This window comes from Neophocaena asiaeorientalis, unplaced genomic scaffold, assembly GCF_003031525.2.
Source record: "Neophocaena asiaeorientalis asiaeorientalis breed wild unplaced genomic scaffold, Neophocaena_asiaeorientalis_V1.1 scaffold129, whole genome shotgun sequence".
Lineage (NCBI taxonomy): Eukaryota > Metazoa > Chordata > Mammalia > Artiodactyla > Phocoenidae > Neophocaena > Neophocaena asiaeorientalis.
The window spans coordinates 6990424-7007985 of record NW_020172446.1 but is presented as its reverse complement, the minus strand read 5'-3'; the positions used below and the strand labels follow the sequence as shown (position 1 = coordinate 7007985).

The following is a 17562-nucleotide window of genomic DNA, read 5'->3' as shown; positions in this document are numbered from 1 at the left end:
CCCCCCCCCCCAGCTGCCCCGGCCCAAACGCTGGTGCCCGCTCCAGCCCATCTGGTGGCTGCGGCTGGGGGAGGCTCCACGGTCATTGCCCACACCGCCACCACCCACGCCTCAGTCATCCAGACTGTGAACCATGTTCTGCAGGGGCCGGGTGGCAAGCACATCGCCCACATCGCCCCCTCGGCCCCCAGCCCTGCTGTGCAGCTGGCGCCCGCCACACCCCCCATTGGCCACATCACGGTGCACCCTGCCGCCCTCAACCACGTGGCCCACCTTGGCTCCCAGCTGCCCCTGTACCCGCAGCCCGTGGCGGTGAGCCAGCCCGTGGCGGTGAGCCACATCGCCCACACCCTCTCACACCAGCAAGTGAATGGCACGGCCGGGCTGGGGCCCCCGGCCACAGTCATGGCGAAGCCAGCCGTAGGGGCTCAGGTGGTGCACCACCCCCAGCTGGTGGGCCAGACAGTGCTCAACCCCGTGACCATGGTCACCATGCCCTCCTTCCCGGTCAGCACGCTCAAGCTGGCTTGAGGATGAGGCCACTCAGAGGCCCCCTGTGGGGGCAGGGAGGGAGACCTGTCCCCCACTCTCCCACCCACCAGCTCCACACATTCCAGCCAGGCCCAGGCCCGCCCCACCCATACCCACCCCCAGGCCTCCTAGGGGAAGGGGGTGCAGAGACTCTGAGCCAGGGGAGGGAGGGGCCTCCCCAGGGAGCTGGGCACAGGGCAGGGGGTCACCCCACTGCACTAGGACTTGACAAAGTGATGAGAGACGCTCTGGCAAATGCGCCGCCTGTCCGGCCTGGTGCCAGCTCCAGAGCCCTTCCCGCCCCCCATCCCCGGAAACCAGTGCGATGTGGACATCGTGTTCTCCCGCTTCCCCCTGCCCTGCCCACCTTCCTCTGCCGCTGCTGCTGCTATTGCTCTGTCTGGTGAGATGGCTGAGCGCCCGGGCCCTCCCCCCCAAGCTTCAGCTTTCTCTTCCCTGGGTTCTGGAGGGGAAAGGGGGGAAGCAGAACTGAAGCACCTTGGCCCGGAAAGCTGGGGACTGAGTGTGGCCCTGCTCTGAGTACAGGTGACAGACCCTAGGATGTGGCTTGTGTGGAGTCCCACAGACTCCAGACAGGTGGGTGCCCCAGCCTGGAGCTCTCCCAACTGGTTGCAGTCATTGTGACTCATCACAACAAACGAGTAAAGACAATTCTCTCCCAATAGTAAACCAAACCCAAGCCCTCGCCAAGCTTCCCAAGCCCCTCAGCCCTTGCCACTGGGCTCCTGTCTTAAGGAAGGCAGGCTGAGGGCGGGGGTGGGGAATGAGGAGCTTGGCTGTCTCCTCCTGCCCCCTCCTGGACCTCCAGCCAGGTCTGGACTGAGAGGAGGGTGCTCTGGACCCTGTCCCCATCCCTGGACTTGACTCTTGGCTTCCAGAAAGTAGAGGAGGTCTGGCCTCTGTTTGGCACTGTACACTCCCTGGAGGGATGAGTACACCTGGATGCCTCCTTGCTGCCTGGGAGATGGACCAGCGTGTGGTCTGGGTTCCAGGAGCCTGAAGCCACGCTGTTGAGGGAGTCGGGAAGTTAAAATCCAGGGGCTTGGCCCTGGGGCCCTGTGGGAGGGAGCATGGCCAGACCCGGGAGCACTGTTGTTTCTGACCCAGCTTCTCCATCTCTGGCACCATCTTTCTTTGCTCTGAAAGTCCCCCTTTCTCCAGCAGGCTGTTCTGAGCCTGCCCTCCCCGGTGGGGGCTGCTGTGTGCCACCACCTTCCTGTGAGGAAAGGTCCTCAGCTGGGCCAGGGGCGGGGCTGAGCTTGCGGTGGGGAGGAGCAAGGGGGCCTGTGTGTAGGGGACGGATTTCCCTGCCGTCGCCTCAGCAGCCCGCTTTGGCTTCTCTTTTTACGTGCATATTTATTACAAGTGGCCTTGTGTCAGACACACTCAGTTACTCATGTGCACACTTGGCTCCCCACCTGGACACACTCACCAATGGCCTTTCAGAGTGTCTGTGGAGGGGGAAGCCAGTGTTCCTGGGTGTGAAGTTTGAAATGACAGCCTGGGGAGGGGGACACTGAGGAGGCCAGCAAAAGTCTTCAACAGATTGAGCCACCTAAGAACTCACTTTCAGTTCCTTTTGGTCCTGGAGACCTACCTGGGGACTGTTTCCTTGTCTCCTGGGGTGGGGAAAGGGAAGGCTTTCTGGACACCTCAGAGGTTTCTAGGAGGGCACCCTGTACCCCCCCCCCAAATTGCGGCTCCCACCTCACACTTGCCGCCTTTCTGCACCTGCAGCCACTGCCACTATCACCCTGTTTTGGGCGGAGCTGGTTTCACTCTTCCTGGTGTGATTATGTTAGAAAGAGCAGAGGGAGAAGGGCAGGCCTGGCCCCCAGGAACAGTCAGAGAAGTACTGGCGAGCCGTCCTCCTCTCAGCTCTGCTCACCTTGAAACTGTCCTGTTAGCCAGTTGCCCCTCGGGCCTGCACAGATACCTCATCCGCCCGCGCCCCTGCCCCTCCCCGCCCCCACTGCAGCAGTGCGGGCCTCGGAATCTAGTGCCGAATGACTATGTCCAGATCGGTGACGATGGGTGTTGTTGCTGTTGTTTTTGTTGTTTTCGTGAACGCTGTGACGCTGTGTGCCCAAGAGGGCAGCCTCCACCCAGCCCTTCCTTGGGCATCTCCCCTGAGAGCTGTCAGGACCACATCTGTCCTCGCCCCGTGGGACCGCCTGCCCCTCCCCTCCCTAGCCCTTCCAGCCTGGGGGATGCGTGCGCACGTGCCCACGCACACAAACACACACACACACATCTTACCTCTCATGCGTGTTTTACTTTTTGATGTTCAGAGTGGCTCACTGGCTGGGAGTCTTTACCTCGGGGAGATGGGGAGGTTGGTTCCTTGGGGGGCCAAAGAAGGGCAGGGAATTCCTGGAAGGGAATTAGGGGTCACCATAACCCCTGCCCTTTCCAGGAACAGCTTCTTCTTCCCCCATCCCAGAGTCCCACCCCCATGCCCCAAAGAGGTGGCCCTTGTTTACAGTGAGGACTTGGTCACTGTGTCTCTGTTTCCTAAAATATAAATCGTAGCGACCCCAGACTGTAGAGATTTTTATGTGTTTGGATACATCTGCTGTGTGGGAAAAAACAAACAAAAAAACTACAAAAACCCTAATTTTGTACATATTGTATTTTTACTATTGAACTGTATTCTAGTGGCTGTTCATGCTCCAAGACATTAGGTATTGAGACATGAATACTATCCATGTAATAAGCACTTGCCTGGAATAAAACATAAAATTGAAATAAACCTGCACTGAAACCCGAGACGGAGCTGCCACCTGCAGCGTCTGGGTCATTTTGTTGCAAAAGGAGGCAGAGACCTTCAGGGAAGGACCTCCAGCAAGAAGCAGTAGCATCCTTTCCCTGTTGATGGGTTGGGGGCAGAGTCTTCAAGTAGATTCTAGGCTGATGGAGTTTAGAAAAAAGATGAGGGGCCTTACTGTTCGGGTCCCAAGGCTCAATCCCCAAGCTCTGAGAACTGCAGTTCTGGTCGTCCTCATGCTTTTGCAATACTTTACACTTCCTCAAACCATTTTTACCAACACTATCTTGTTTCATCTCCTAACAGCTCGTTGAAGAAAATAGGCCAAGAAATAGCAGATGAGGAAACAAGTTCGGGGTGGCTGAGTGACTTGCTAAGGTCACATGACCAGCCGGGGACCTTGTGGAGCTGCAGTCCGATCTCAGCTGGTGCAGAGCTGTCCCCAGGCACGTGCCACCCTGTCCTGGGTCTGTCATGGAGTCGGGGATCCTGAACTCCAGAAAGTTCCAATGGGAAAGCTGGAGGATCCTTTCACAGGAGGGCTTCCTGAGACAGGGTGTACTTCTGGGGTTGTAGTTAGGACAGGTCATCTGGGGAGTCAATAAGGCTGTCCTTTCAGGGAAAGGAACAAGAAGATGAAGTTGGAGGTCAGGGGTCAAAGAGCCATGTCCTAGGCTGAGCCTTGAAGACCTTGGTCCTTGTAACGACATCTTTTCTCCCCAGTTTAGGAGAAGCCACCCATTTGGCAGGCTGGTAGGTGGGGAGGTAAGGGAGAGTGAGATCAGGGAGCAGTCGGCTGGGCTAAGCTGTAGACCAGCAGGCCACTGCTCTAACTCCCTGACACTTGCCCCGCTCCCAGCTGCAGCCCGGACAACTGACTCAACTTCTCTTCCTGGGGTGGGTCTGAGGTTGCACGTGGGGATGTCACCATGGGGAAGGGACTGGTGGCCACCAATGCCGCAGGGTCCCGTTGTCTGAAGACCCGACCTCAAGAAAGGCCGGGCTCGGCGCTCCTCTCCACTACCCTGCAACCCGCCAGCTCCTTTCATTTGTGAGATGCTTGCTCCCTCTGCTGGTAGCTCCAGGAAGTGGTCGGTCCCTTCCACTTTAGGGAAGGCCTGGGGTAAGGGTTAACGTAAACTGAGTGTCAGATGCTGTGCCCAGCGCTGGGGACAAAGCTGAAGACTCTACCCCTGGCCGTGATGACGCAGTTTCAGCTGAGGGCTATAGTACCTCCTTACTCATGCTTCCTGCTACTTCTTTCCACACACAGCCCCCAGCAGACCCATCGTTTTGGCTGTGGGATTCGCTCTGGCCCTAGAAGCTCAGTCTGGGGTCTGGGAGTGCCAGCACTTCTGGGTGGAGCAGAGAAGAAGTGGGAGTGTGTGAAGGAACCAGCCACTTTCCAGGCAAGTTATCAGGGGCCTTTGGTGAACTTTCAGGTGGTGTCACAGCAGAGGGATTGTTTTTTCTTTTTAAGTATACTTGATTTACATACAATGTCATGTTAGTTTCTGGTGTACAGTAAAGCAATTCAAACATATATACACATACACACACATACATGTAGATCTTCTTTCACATTCTTTTTCATATCCTTTTCCATTATGGTTTATTATAGGGTATTGAATATAGTTCCCTGTGCTATACAGTAGGGCCTTGCTGTTTATTTTTAAATTTTATTTATTTATTTTTTGGCTGCGTTGGGTCTTCGTTGCTGTGCGCGGGCTTTCTTTAGCTGCGGTGAGCGGGGGCTACTCTTCGTTGTGGTGCGCGGGCTTCTCATTGCGGTGGCTTCTCTTGTTGCAGAGCACGGGCTCTAGAACGCAGGCTCAGTAGTTGCAGCGCACGGGCTTAGTTGCTCCGCAGCACTTGGGAGCTTCCCAGCCAAGGATTGAACCCGTGTCCCCTGCATTGGCAGGCGGATTCTTAACCACTGCACCACCAGGGAAGTCCCTTGTTGTTTATTTTTGTATATAGTAGTTTGTATCTGCTAATCCCAAACTCCTAATTTATCCCTCCCTCACCCCCCTTCCCCTTTGGTAACCATGAGTTTGTTGTCTGTTTTGGTATCAAATTTTAGATTCCATGTATAAGTGATATCACATGGTATTTGTCTTTCTGTGCCTGACTTCACTTAGTATGTTAATCTCTAGGTCCATCCGTGTTGCTGCAAATGGCATTATTTCGTTTTTTTAAATGGCTGAGTAGTATTCCATTGTATACATGTACCACCTTTTATTTATCCATTCATCTGTAGGTGGACATTTAGGTCGCTTCCATGTCATGGCTGTTGTGAATAGTGCTGCTATGAACATTGGAGTGCATGTATCTTTTCAAATTAGAATTTTCTTTGGATATATGCCCAGGAGTGGGATTGCTGGATCATACGGCAACGCTATTTTTAGTTTTCTGAGGAAACTCCATACTGTTTTCCATAGTGGCGTCACCAACTACATTCCCACCAACAGCGTAGGAGGGTTCCCTTTTCTCCACACCCTGTCCAGCATTGGACTGTAGACCTTTTAACCAGGGCCATTCTGACCTGTGTGAGGTGATACCTCATTGTGGTTTTGACTTGCATTTGTCTTATAATTAGCGATGTTAAGCATCTTTTCATGTGCCTATTGGCCATCTGTATGTCTTCTTTTGAGAAATGCCTTTTTAGGTCTTCTGCCCATTTTTCGATTGGGTTGTTTTTTTGTTGTTGAGTCGTATGAGCTGTTTGTATATTTTGAAGATTAAGTCTGTGTCGGTCGCATCATTTGCAAATATTTTCTCTCAGTCCGTACCTTCTTGTTTTGTTTGTGGTTTCCTTTGCTGTATAAAAGCTTATGTTTGATTAAGTCCCATTTGTTTATTTTGCTTTTATTTCTATTGCCTTGGGAGACTGACCTAAGAAAACACTGGTATGATTTATGTCAGAGAATGTTTTGCCTGTGTTCTCTTTTAGGAGTTTTATGGTGTCATGTCTTATATTTAAGTCTTGAAGCCATTTGGAGTTTATTTTTGTGTGTGGTGTAAAGGAGTGTTCTAACTTCATTGATTTACATGCGGCTGTCCTGCTCTTCCACCACACCACTTGCTGAAGAGACTGTCTCTTCTCCATTCTCTTGCCTCCTTTATTGAAGACTAATTGGCCGTAGGTGTGTGGGTTTATTTCTGGGCTTTCCGTTCATCAGTTCTAGTAGCTTTTGTGTGGAGTCCTTGGGGTTCTCTCTCTATAGTTATCATGTTATCTGCATATACTGACAATTTTACCTCTTCCTTTCCAATTTGGATACTTTTTAATTTCTTTTTCTTGCCTGATTGCTGTGGCTAGGACTTCCAATAATGTGTTGAATAGAATAGGTGAGAGTGGGCATCCTTTTTCCAGATTTTAGCAGGAAGGCTTTCAGCTTTTCACCGTTGAGTATTATGCTGGCTATGGGTTTGTCATAAATAGCTTTCACTATGCTGAGATACGTTCCCTCTACACCTACTTTGGTGAGAGTTTTGAATCATGAATAGATGTTACAGCAGAGGGAATTCTGATTGCTCCAGGCTACAAGGTCAGCTAGGGGGTAGAGAGGCGTTTCCTTGAGGGGGCTTATAAGGTCCTGGCCACAGGGTTCCTGGTGTGAACTGGTTTCCTTGCCTGGGCAGCTCTGAGTGAGTTGACAGCAGGCCCTAGTGCCCAGAAAGCTAGTGTCCTCTACACCAAACAACATGCTGGTGACTGCAGCCCTCTAGCTGGAACTGTGGCTGATGGGGCAGTGGCCCTCTGAGGCGGGGGAAGGCAGATGGGAACCTGCTGTTTGAGTCCAGCACTCTCCATGCCTCAGTGAGTTTGACCTCTCCTGCCACTACACCCTCCACACTCCCGCCTGAGGCAGGCATCTCAAAGACAGTGCTCAATGGGCTGGAGCCAAGGCCAGAGAGGCCGGGAGGTCTTGTAGGTTCCCCATCAAGCTCCAGCTCAGGGGGCAGAAAGGCTGGAAAGGGGCGGGGCGGGGCAGGGACTTACATGCCATCCAGAGGCTGGAGAGGCCATTGGTCAGTCTAGGCCTTTCTCTTTCTGACTTACTTCAACTCTCTAGGTACTTAGAGCCTGGCTATCACCCTGGACCATTCCACAGCCAAGGCCCCTCTCTTCTGGAAGCTTTGGTTCTCTCTTTTCACCATCCTTGCCTTGTGGGGCTGGCCCTCTTTACCGCTCAATCCGGAGCTTACAGAATTCCCCAACACAAACACTGACGGTCCAGTGCCAGCCCACAAATAGCCACCAGAGCTTCAAGCATTGCCAAATGCTGTGTTTATTGGTCTGTTACATTGAAGAGTATAGTTTCTGAGCCAAAAAACATACACACACTGCTCCTCAAAAAATCACTAAGGCAGGCACACAACGGCCACTGTGCTTGGTGGAGGCCAAGGACTCACCTGGTGGGTGGGCAATGGGGCAGGCTGGCCTCCAAACAGGTGGTGCAGTGCCCGGGGCAGGGCTGGGCTGGGGAGACTGTGCTGGATGCAGAGGGGTGGCTGGGCCCTTTCTCGTGTTTCTCAAATGCAGGAAGTCTCCAGACCTTAGTGATAGCTGGGCAGGCCCAACCCTGGGGCAGAGTGGCCTTCTGGCCCCAGAACAAGGCCTATTCTGCATGTATTGATGAGACGGGAAGTGGGGATGACAGAGCAAGCAGTGTGACTAGGCCTGGGGTCAGGAGCTGGGCCCTTCCTAGCACCTCCATGAGTGAGGCTCCTCTAAGGGGGTTTGTGGGTCCCTAGCGTCCTCGGCATCCTGAGAAGCATGTGGAAGGAAGAGCTAGCCTTGCTTCTCACCAAGGACAAGCTGGGGAGATCCAAGCACCCTCCCCTCCACCTCAGGGACTCAGCAGGTGCCTGGGATAGGCAATGGGCTGCCCCAGCCTCTGGAGCCCGTCCCTGAGAGGAGGCCGTGCCAGGACTGCCTCCCTAAAGAACGAGCCTGGAGAGCGGGTGCTTCTGCCACGTCCCGGGTCATTCTGCCCTCTGGAGCCCGTCCCTGAGAGGAGGCCGTGCCAGCACTGCCTCCCTAAAGAACCAGCCTGGAGGGCGGGTGCTTCTGCCACGTCCCGGGTCATTCTGCTGGCAGAAGGACCACTGACACACAGTTTTCGGGGATGCAGCTAATGCATAAAGCAAGAGCAGGGTGGTAAGAGTGAGACTACAGATACACATGGGTGCACTGTATAGGCCGGCGGGGGGGGTTGGTGCATGGGGTCGCCTCGGGTGGCCAAAGGCAGTGGCAGTGCTGCTGAGGTGGGTTGCTCCCACCCAGGGCCCATGTTGTTGGGCTGTCCCGCAGTCTCAGGGGAGGGCCTGGAATGCAGCCCAGGTCTCCTGCACCCAGGGCACACACCCAAACTGGCAACCATTCCGGCTGCTCTAACTGGGGCTGGTGCATGCACAGGCACTGGGCCTGCAGAGGGACGCTCAGAAGAGATACAGCACAGAGTCCCCTTGACCCACCCAAGTAGGGTCCAGGCAACTACAGCCCTCCTAACTCTCCAGGGCCTCAGCAGAGGCCATGGGGAGCTGTCCAGGCTGGGGCTGCCAGTGGCAGTGGGACTCTCCCCAGGTGTTTGAGAGGGGAGCAGGGTAAGTGTCCCCCAAGGCAGCCATTCCCTGAGGCTGACCCCTCCCTCCCAGGTCCTGACCTGAGGGCGTCCTGGCCCCTGACTCGCCCTGAAGGGCCGGCACTGCCCGGAGTCCGATCCCAGGCTCACAAGCGCTTTGTTAGGAATACGGTTGGGCAGGTGGCTCAGCTGGGGGCTGGGGCAGTCTTGGCTCTGCCGCGCCTGCACCGCCCTCTGTGGGACCAAAGGGGCCCGGAGCCCAGGCTCTGGTGGCTGCTGCGCCCTGGCCACAGCCCTCACTTGTTCTCTATGAGCATCTGCACCTTGTGGACGAGGTCCCGGGCGATCCGCAGGAGCTCCTGGGCGTCGTGGTGCTCAGCCCGCTCTGGGGGAGACATGGGCAACTGAGTGGGGGCAGCAGTCTGGGAGGAGCCCTGGGGCTGCCCACCCTGCTCCGCTGCCGCATTTGCTTACGGGGCAGGGGCCAGTATTCCCGAGGGCCCCCCAGACCCTGTGCCAGCCGGGACTGGAGGCCCCCACGGCCCTGCTGAGGCAGCCGGAATGGCCGAGTGGCTCCTACCGTTGAAGAACTTGATGATGTCAGTGAAGTCCATGTTGTTGTCACGGATGATCTCTCGGTAGGCCTCCACCAGGGCCAGGGCGATGAACAGGACAAAGTGCTCCGAGGAGATGTGCCGGGCTGCCCAGATCACCTCCCACACAGCAAACACATCCTCATACGGCAGCTCTGGGGACGGTGAGGGGCTGAGGCTGGGCCTGGCTGTCCACAGGCCTCTGGACAGAGCCTCGTGCCGAGACAGAGCTCCAGGGGCCAGAGTCCTGGGACTCTCTCCACCACAGGAGCCGCTCCAGGAGAGCAGTTCTCTGCCCCAGGCCAAGGCCTCACCCTTCGCCCTTGTAGTTCCTGCACACTGGCCTCCTGCAGAGGCCATGTCGCACTAGAGCAGCCTTTTATAGGCCTTGGTGCTCGGGAAGAGTTGGTTCGAAAACAGTTCTGAAAACCATTGCCTTTGGGTGATTTTCAACCCTAGCTGCACTGTGGACTCACCTAATGGCTTTTAAAATCACCACACTTAGGAAGTCTGGGGCTGGGTGGGGCCCAGGGCCCCCCAGGGGGTTCTAAAATAGAGTGTGGGTTGAGAACCACTGACTTCGGGGAAGAGGGATCTCCCACCGCCCCTGACCCCAGGCCCACTCTCCGGCCCGCCTCTTACCTCTCTTAAAATCCAGCAGGAACCAGCGGTAACAGAAGTAGAAGTGGGTGTAGTCTCCATTCTGATGCATCAGTTCAAACAGCTCTGAGTCCAGGATCTGGATTGAGTGGAGAACGGGAGCCAGACTGAACCCGTGCTGCCTCTCGCCAGCACCCTGCCACCCAGGCCCCTCCGCGGGGCCTCCCCGGCTGCCTAGCAGCTGCTCCCGCCCCTCCCGTCCAGGCTGCACTCTGCAGCCCCACCTGTCTCTCTGGGATGTACTCTTTGGAATGATGCCACATTCTGGGTGATTTCATCATCAACCGCGCTACTCGCCAGAACTTCCACGAGCATAAGCGTTCACACGCTGACGCTCCTCAATTAGTAAGGTTGAAAATGGTGTGCGTGGGGACGTTAATGAAAGAAACTACGCACACGTAAGAAACATTTTGGGAGCTTTCCCCGGTCTCCCCGCGGATTGATGAACAAGCCCAGCGCTGCCCGGTCACTTGCCCCCGGGCTGCTGCCAGCCTCACCTGGATGAGGGAGCGCATGTTGGCAAAGTGGGCGTCCATGGCACCCCCGTTGGGGAAGTTCTGGCTCATCCTCTTCATGAGGTGGCTGAAACAGCTGTAGGCCAGCTGGTCTGTGGGGAGGTGGGCGTGAGGCCGGCAAGGCAGGAGACCCCAAAGCTTCAGTCCGCAGGGGGACAGGGCCAGCTCACATGCCCACCCATGAAGACCGTGCCGTCCCCTTTTCCTTTCTGCAGCTTGGGTCAGCCCAGGCCCAATGCAACACCCCCTCCTCACCATTGTCGAGGACAACCAGGAGGGGCGCCAGCAGGTCGCACATGCCCTGCACGTAGCCCACGTCCAAGTGCTCCCACACGTAGCTGAAATGGCAGGGAGAGTCACTGTGGGTGTGTGCCATCCTCCCCTCCCCTCAGGAACTCCTGGGGAGACGGCCCCTAGAGCAGCCTGCTCCCCAGAGGTCAGACTTTCTGCGACCCTAAAGCACTGGAGCACGACGGCGACCAACCCATAGCCTCTGTCCTCAAGGCCCTCAGGGGCTCAGGGAGAGAGACTGGACAGGCCATCACCACCTGACATGCTGGGTGGGGGGTCCTCTAAGGCTTCCTGGATAAGCGTGGCCAAAGCTGAGATCTGAAAGACCTTGAGAATGACGAGGGGGTGGGGTGGGGGGCACAGCAGACAGAGGGAGCCAAGCGCAGGTCAGGGACAGGGCAGGGGAGCAGGGCGCCGCCGGGTCTAGCCTTTCGCAGAGCAGGGTCCCCGCCTCCCACGGAGCCCAGCCCGCAGTGGTACCTGCACATGATGTCTCTGAGCCGCTCGAGGTTGGGGGGTGTGAAGTACCAGTAGTTGCGGTCACATCGCTGCACGTCCTTGTCTATGCGGTGCAAATTTAAGGCCACGGTGTCCAGTAATTCTATCTGGAGGAGCGGAGGGCCCTCGGGGGTGAGTTGGGGGCTGGAGGTGATGCCCAAATAAAAAGGAAGGCAGCAAAGGCAGGGAACCAAGGGACTCAGAGAACAGGGCCCCGTGGGGTTGCTGAGAGATGGGCTCCGTGCCTCCCTCCAGGACAGTCCAGGCCACCCCACCCTCTGCCCCGCCAGCCCCTAACCCCAGCCTCTGGGGCCGCTGAGAGCAGTGCCTGGGGAACGACCACATACAGTGTAGGCAGCAGCACACACGGCGGCGAGCTCCTCCCCGGCCTCCAGCTGGCCGGCCCGCGAGGCCTCCTGGCCGGGGTCCTGAGGCTTGGAGACCTGGGCTGCCGGGACCAGCCCGTCAGAGCCTTCCTCCCCACCTGCGTTCTCCTCCTCACAGCCCAGGCTCTGGCCCTCATCTATGCTCGACTGGATGCCCGAGGCCACGGAGTAATTGCGGGAGGAAGGCAGTCCTGAGTCTGGAGAGTCGAACTCCACCGACTGTTGCTCCACCACGGTGGTGCCAGTGGGCCCGGCCCCCGCCCCCTGCTCAGGCTCTGGTCTGGGATCTTCGGGGCCCAGGGGCCTTGGAGGCTCCAGGTCATCCACAGAGACAAACACCTGGTGGGGGCAAAGGTGGCGGGGCTCACACCTGCACTCCAGCACCGTCCCTCAGCTCAGCATCTCCTTCCTGGGTCAGAACTGAGAGGGATGGAGAAGTCTCCTCACACCCCCGCTCCCACCCCGTGGCCTCTAGCACTGCCTCCCCCGGGTGCCAAGTGCCCCCTTTGACCCAGCTGACCAGGCTCCAGGAAAACATGAAAACACCGTCTCCAGCCCCATCTGGTCTCACACTGGTGAGAAAAAGCGTGAAGCGCTTCCTGTGGCTGCTGCAGGGAAGAAGGGGAACCGGAGGCCTGGACGCTCGATGGCCAGCGTAAGTGTCACTCTACAAACACAGAAGTCATGAGGCTGCCTCAGGTCAGGACAGCTTCCATAGTGTCTTTGGTGTGGCCTCTGGGGCAGCCTATGGATGCGGCAGACTGGAGGTGTTAGGAAAAATAAGTTCTTCCTTATTTTCGGTACTGAATGTTCTGTAGAAGGCAGGAAACCTCTCTAGCAAATACCTAATTGGTTATATTAGCTGCAGACAAACTGAGGAGAGGTAAGAAGTGAAAAGAAACATATTCTACTGATTGAAACAGTCCACACTCCCACAGATAAGTCACAGGGAAAAGAAGAGACATATACAGACAGTTTTGTTTCGTTTTGTTTTTCTATTTGGACTATGTAGGGAAGCGAATGCTTAAAAAGACTCTTCACTTTGGGCAAGAAGCATGAAGCACTGTTGGGTTAGTGTCAGGTACGGCCATGATTCTGAGGCAATTCAGAGCCTCAGAATAGTGCCAGTGAGAAAGGATACTTGAGTCCATAAGCTAAGCAGCTGGGGCATTGGTACAGACTCAGGATTTTACAAAACCCAAAGCAGAAAGAGTGTTATGTTCACAAATAGGGGATTAAGAACAAAGCCCATGGAAAGGAGACTGTACCTTGGTTATATTTCTTTAAGTCTTGCTCCAATTTGAGTTATCTGTTAGTAAGGAGTTAAGTAACAAGAATATACACTATCTAAAGAGGCAATTTTAAAGAAAAAACGTAAGTTAATGAAACAATGTCCTGATAACTGAAACTTATCATTTCTGGTTGGGCCCAGCAGCCATAGTTTGGGACTTGATGTTCACCTAAAAGTCAGGGGTGAGGCCAGAAGAACCACACAGGCTGTGAACTGGCTTTGCATAGTCAACTCTATAAGGTGGGACTGCTGTTAAGTGCTCCCCTGGTCTCTGGCCAACAGCTCTTGCAGGAGCTTCTGCAATCAGAGGAGAGTAGAGCTGAGAGGGGGGCACTGAGGCCCAGAGATGGGAGGAGAGGTCACTCGTCTTGTCACTAGTGGACCTAGGACTAGAACCTAGGGAGGCCCATTCCTAGCCTTCAGCTCTCTCTACAAAGAGGGAGAGCCTCCCTAATGCCCCATAAATTTATCCTCCTCTGCTAGTCCATTAGAACAGAACACAGCGCGCCATGTCATTTTATTCCTGCAACACCCAGAGAAGTGGGCAGCAGGGGACCATCATCCCATTTTTCAGTGGAAGAAAATGAGACACAGACGCACTAAGCTGTTCTCCAGGGCTCCACTGCCAGCGAACACTAGAGGGCAGGCCTACAGCGCTGGTGGCCCCGCCCCCGGCCCCCAGGTCCCCTCGGGCTCACGTCATTGCTGATGGTGGAGTCTCGGTGGATGAGGTGCTGCACGTGGCTGTCGATGCTGCTGCCTGAGGAGAACTTGGTGAGCGTAGCTGGGTGAGCCTCCCGCTCCCGCTGCCTCACCACCACCTCGCAGGCCTTCCACTCCGCCAACACCCGCTGGTACCTCGCTGCCACCACTGTGTCCACCTGTACTCAGACCACAGCGTGACCATGGCGGGAGGGGTGCGCCAGGTCCTCCTCTGCAGCTGTCCTCCTGGGACAGCTGGAGACTAGGGTCGGGCCTCGGGGTGAAGACAGTGGGGCCCCCTGCTAACATCTTCCTCTGCCCTGTTCCTTTCTGGCTGGGAAGAGGCTGAGGTTTCTGAGGCCCCCTCCCTGCTTCCCGTGGCCTGGCTCCCCATCTCCCTACCTACCTGTTCCATCTCCTTCTTGCTCATGCCAAACTTGTAGTGGCCAAGCAGAAACGGCCAGACGTCCTTGCGGACCTCGTGCTCCACGCCGCCAGAGTAAACCTGCCGCAGCAGCTCCAGCTCCTTGTAGTTCTGAGGGACCCAGGGGGGAACGACTATGCAGCCCCTGCTGTCTCTGAAGCCCAGCTCGGCGACCCCATGCCCTGAGAGCTGGGGCTGGGGACGGTGATTCGTTTGGTCACTCTGCTGAAACCCAGGCAAACCCAGGCAAACCCGGCTTTGGGACCGTCACATCCTCCCTGCCCCCAGACTAGAGCTGGATGCAGATCTACTTCAACCCTGCTTCCTTCCAGGGCAGAAAAGGAGCCCAGAGAGACGAGGGGGTTTCCTCAAGGTCGTGGAGTAATGCAGAAGCAGAATGGACTTCCTGTCCAGTCCCCTTCCTGTGGAAACCCACAGGTCTAGTTGTGAGACTCTACCTTGACCCAGGCACTCCAAGGCCATCAGTCCTGGCCTGTCACCTCTGAACCTGGACCACCTTTTACCTGAATGCCCATGTAGTCTGTGAAAGCCACTCACAGAGCAGGCTGCTCTGCTCTCCCTGCTGGCCCCCAGCCCCTCGAGCCGGCCTCGGTCCCTGGCACCCCAGGGCGTGCACCTTTTCGTTCTTTTGATACTTGCTCCACATGTCCTTGGTGAGGCCCCCCGAGGCCCCAGGTGACCGGGCGGGTGGGACGATGTCGTGATGCACCAGCGCTGACAGGTGGGTCCGCACCGTGGACAGGTGGCGGCAGTATGCCAGCCCTGTGTGTGGGGGGAGGGGGGAGCCGGGAGGCCGTGACCCTCTGTCCCGGTGCCTCCCCCTGCCCCTGCTCCCATCCCCTGCGGCCCCACCTCAGCCCACACTCACAGCCATAGAAGGCCCGGGACACGATCTGCCTCTTCATGCTCTCACACAGCAGCCTGAGGGGCAACCTGTGGAATCAACCTGACTCAGGGCTGCTTCTCTGGAGGGAAGCTGAGAAGGAAGGACCTTCTGGCTCAGAGGGCGGGTGGGGCAGGGAGCCGGATCTACAACCCAGAAGCATGTCAAGGGCTCCCTGGCCCTGCCAGCTACCCTGGGTAGAGCTGCTGGGGGCCCGGCCTGGCCCCCAACCACCTAGGGGATCTTGGGCAACTAACTTCTTGTTAGTGAATCTTGGTTTCCTCATGTGAAAATGGAGAGAGCCATCCGAGGGTCAACAGGTGCAACTGGTGAAAAAGCCGTCGGCAAGCATCAAGTGTGGGCACGTGACCCTCACGCAAATGCCATTCACACACTGTTCCTGGCACGTGGCAGGTGCCCAGATACCTGCTGAGTGTCCGCAGACGGCAGCCTGACGGCAGGATCCAGGTCCACCTGGGGAGCTCCAGGTACTGAGCACTTGCTCTGTGCCGGGCACAGCTCTGGGCACTCACGTGGGTCATATACCTCATTCAGTCCTCACAAGTACCTTAGGGAGAAGGGGGTATTATCCCCATCTTACAGATGAGGAAACTGAGGCTCAGAAATGGAGAAGCTCAGAGAGACTCAGCAGCTTGTCAAAGTCACATGGGGAGCAGAAGTGAACTTCGAACCCAGGTGTGTCCAACTAGAGATCACCCTTCAGGCAAGTGACACAGCCCCAAAGGACAGACGGACACATACACACGGATGGACACACCCACTCACCGGTCGGGGACACAGCTGCAGTGGCTGGGGGGTACGTATGGGGAGCTGCTGGTGGAGTAGGAGAGGCAGGAGGAGCCCTGGCTGCACAGGGGCTCCAGGTGCCAGGCTGGCAGGCTGGGTCCAAAGCCCTGCATCTCGATCATGTCGCCAGCATCTGAGGGCAGGAAGGGGGCCATGGTCAGGGCCCGGCAGGTCTCCTCCCCCAGGTACCCTGCAGCATGCCCACCTCTGTGCCCAGAGCTGCAGCATGAAGTCACCCTTTGGTGGAAAACCACAGGGGTGGTGCCTGCCTGGCCCAGGGTCCAGAGCCCAGAGTTGGAAGTGGTGGAGAGAGAGGGCGCCTGACACTTCCCAGCGTCCACCTAGTCTTTCTGAACGTGGTAAGATACTTTCACTGAGTCATGGATGATTGTGTCTATTCTCTCCATCTTGCTATAAGCAATGGAATAGACACTTGTTTTTCTAGAGGGAGGAGAAAAAAGAAGGAACGAGAAAAGCCCGAGCTCTCTGTAATGCTGCCAGCCGCCTTGGCCTTCCAGGATTCAGCCTGGTCCTCTTGGGCAGACTCTGGGATGTGCAGGAAGGTGCCTGGAACATTGCAAACTTTGAACCTTCCCATGCCAGGAGCGCCCACTGATCAAAGCCCCTGAAGGACCCCTGAGCCACCAGTCCTGGTCCACAGACCTCATCCCCGAGGGTTCTAGACCTGGCGGCCGGTGGCTAAGCAGGAGCAGTACTCCCTGCCCAGGCCAGGTGCCCCCAAGTTCGCAGCAGTGGGTGAGCTCTCCATCCTTGCCTAGCCTGACTGCACTGCATGGTGGCCTCCTGCAAACACGCAGGTGAACTGGCAGGAAGGGCAAAGTTTCCAGGGCTGCCAGGCCACTGTGGGGATGAGGGTGGCAGCTGGGCACGCACGTTCCACCATCCAGAAGATTGTGCCCGGTGCAGCCTCAGAAGACAGCTCCTTGGACAATTTTACACCACAGCAGACCAAGCCTCCTCAGCCGGCCCAGCTAGGCTGAATCAGAACTCAAGACCCTTGAGAGCTTCGAAGGCCCACGTGGGGCAGGCACTGCTCGTGGGGGACTCTGGCAGGTCCAGTGAGCCACAAAGATGAAGCAAAGTAAGGGCAGAAAGTGAAAGGACCAGGAGATGACGCCAGGAAGGAGGGAGAGAAAGAGAAGAGTGAAGAAGACAAGGAAAGAGAGAGAGCTGTGTGTGTGATAGACTTCTTTCAAGCAGTAGTTCTTTTCTGCGAATTATGGCCTGGGCCCTGGCCTGCTATGAGTCTGGAGCAGACCTAGGCCTGTTTTTTGTGGGAGCCAGACTCCAGCTCTGGGTGTGCCTTGGTGGGGAGGGCTGAGCTGACCCCCTCCAGTCCCCTCAGGGGCTGCCCTGTCTTGGCCCCAGGGCTCTCTCCCCAGACCCATGGCTGGGATTTTTATAGATATCTGGCCCTTCAGCTCCACCAGGAGGCAAATTAAGGGAACACACTTGGTGTGGAGGGGCTGCGGCTCTGGGAGTGAGGGATTGCAAGCCATGCCTGAGACTCTGGGAAGAAGAAGGAGGAGGGGGCAAAGGGAGGTGGGATGGGGCAGGAGC

The 17562-nt window shown here is 56.6% G+C and overlaps 2 protein-coding genes across 5 annotated transcripts in view; one reads left to right on the top strand and one right to left on the bottom strand.

Annotated features, from left to right (window-relative positions):
- The window catches only part of MNT (MAX network transcriptional repressor), a 15910-nt gene extending 12589 nt beyond the window's left edge, over positions 1-3321 (top strand). The window contains 1 exon segment of the mRNA XM_024736232.1: positions 1-3321. This exon segment is cut by the window's left edge and continues 20 nt beyond it. Within this exon segment, the coding sequence (XP_024592000.1) occupies positions 1-531 (531 nt within the window). The 3' untranslated portion in view covers positions 532-3321.
- A 4285-nt stretch (positions 3322-7606) lies between these two features.
- The window catches only part of SGSM2 (small G protein signaling modulator 2), a 37214-nt gene continuing 27258 nt past the window's right edge, over positions 7607-17562 (bottom strand). For 2 of the 4 annotated variants that reach the window (XM_024737192.1, XM_024737202.1), the window contains 13 exons: positions 15961-16114; positions 15160-15224; positions 14908-15053; positions 14253-14381; positions 13843-14025; positions 12374-12520; positions 11815-12192; positions 11450-11574; positions 10934-11016; positions 10661-10770; positions 10146-10242; positions 9491-9658; positions 7607-9295 (listed from right to left, as the gene is read on the bottom strand). In XM_024737192.1, coding sequence (XP_024592960.1) covers positions 9207-9295; positions 9491-9658; positions 10146-10242; positions 10661-10770; positions 10934-11016; positions 11450-11574; positions 11815-12192; positions 12374-12520; positions 13843-14025; positions 14253-14381; positions 14908-15053; positions 15160-15224; positions 15961-16114 — 1874 coding nt within the window. In that variant the 3' untranslated portion in view covers positions 7607-9206. The remainder of the gene's footprint in view (positions 9296-9490; positions 9659-10145; positions 10243-10660; positions 10771-10933; positions 11017-11449; positions 11575-11814; positions 12193-12373; positions 12521-13842; positions 14026-14252; positions 14382-14907; positions 15054-15159; positions 15225-15960; positions 16115-17562) is intronic. The other 2 variants (XM_024737210.1, XM_024737220.1) reach the window with 1 other exon arrangement.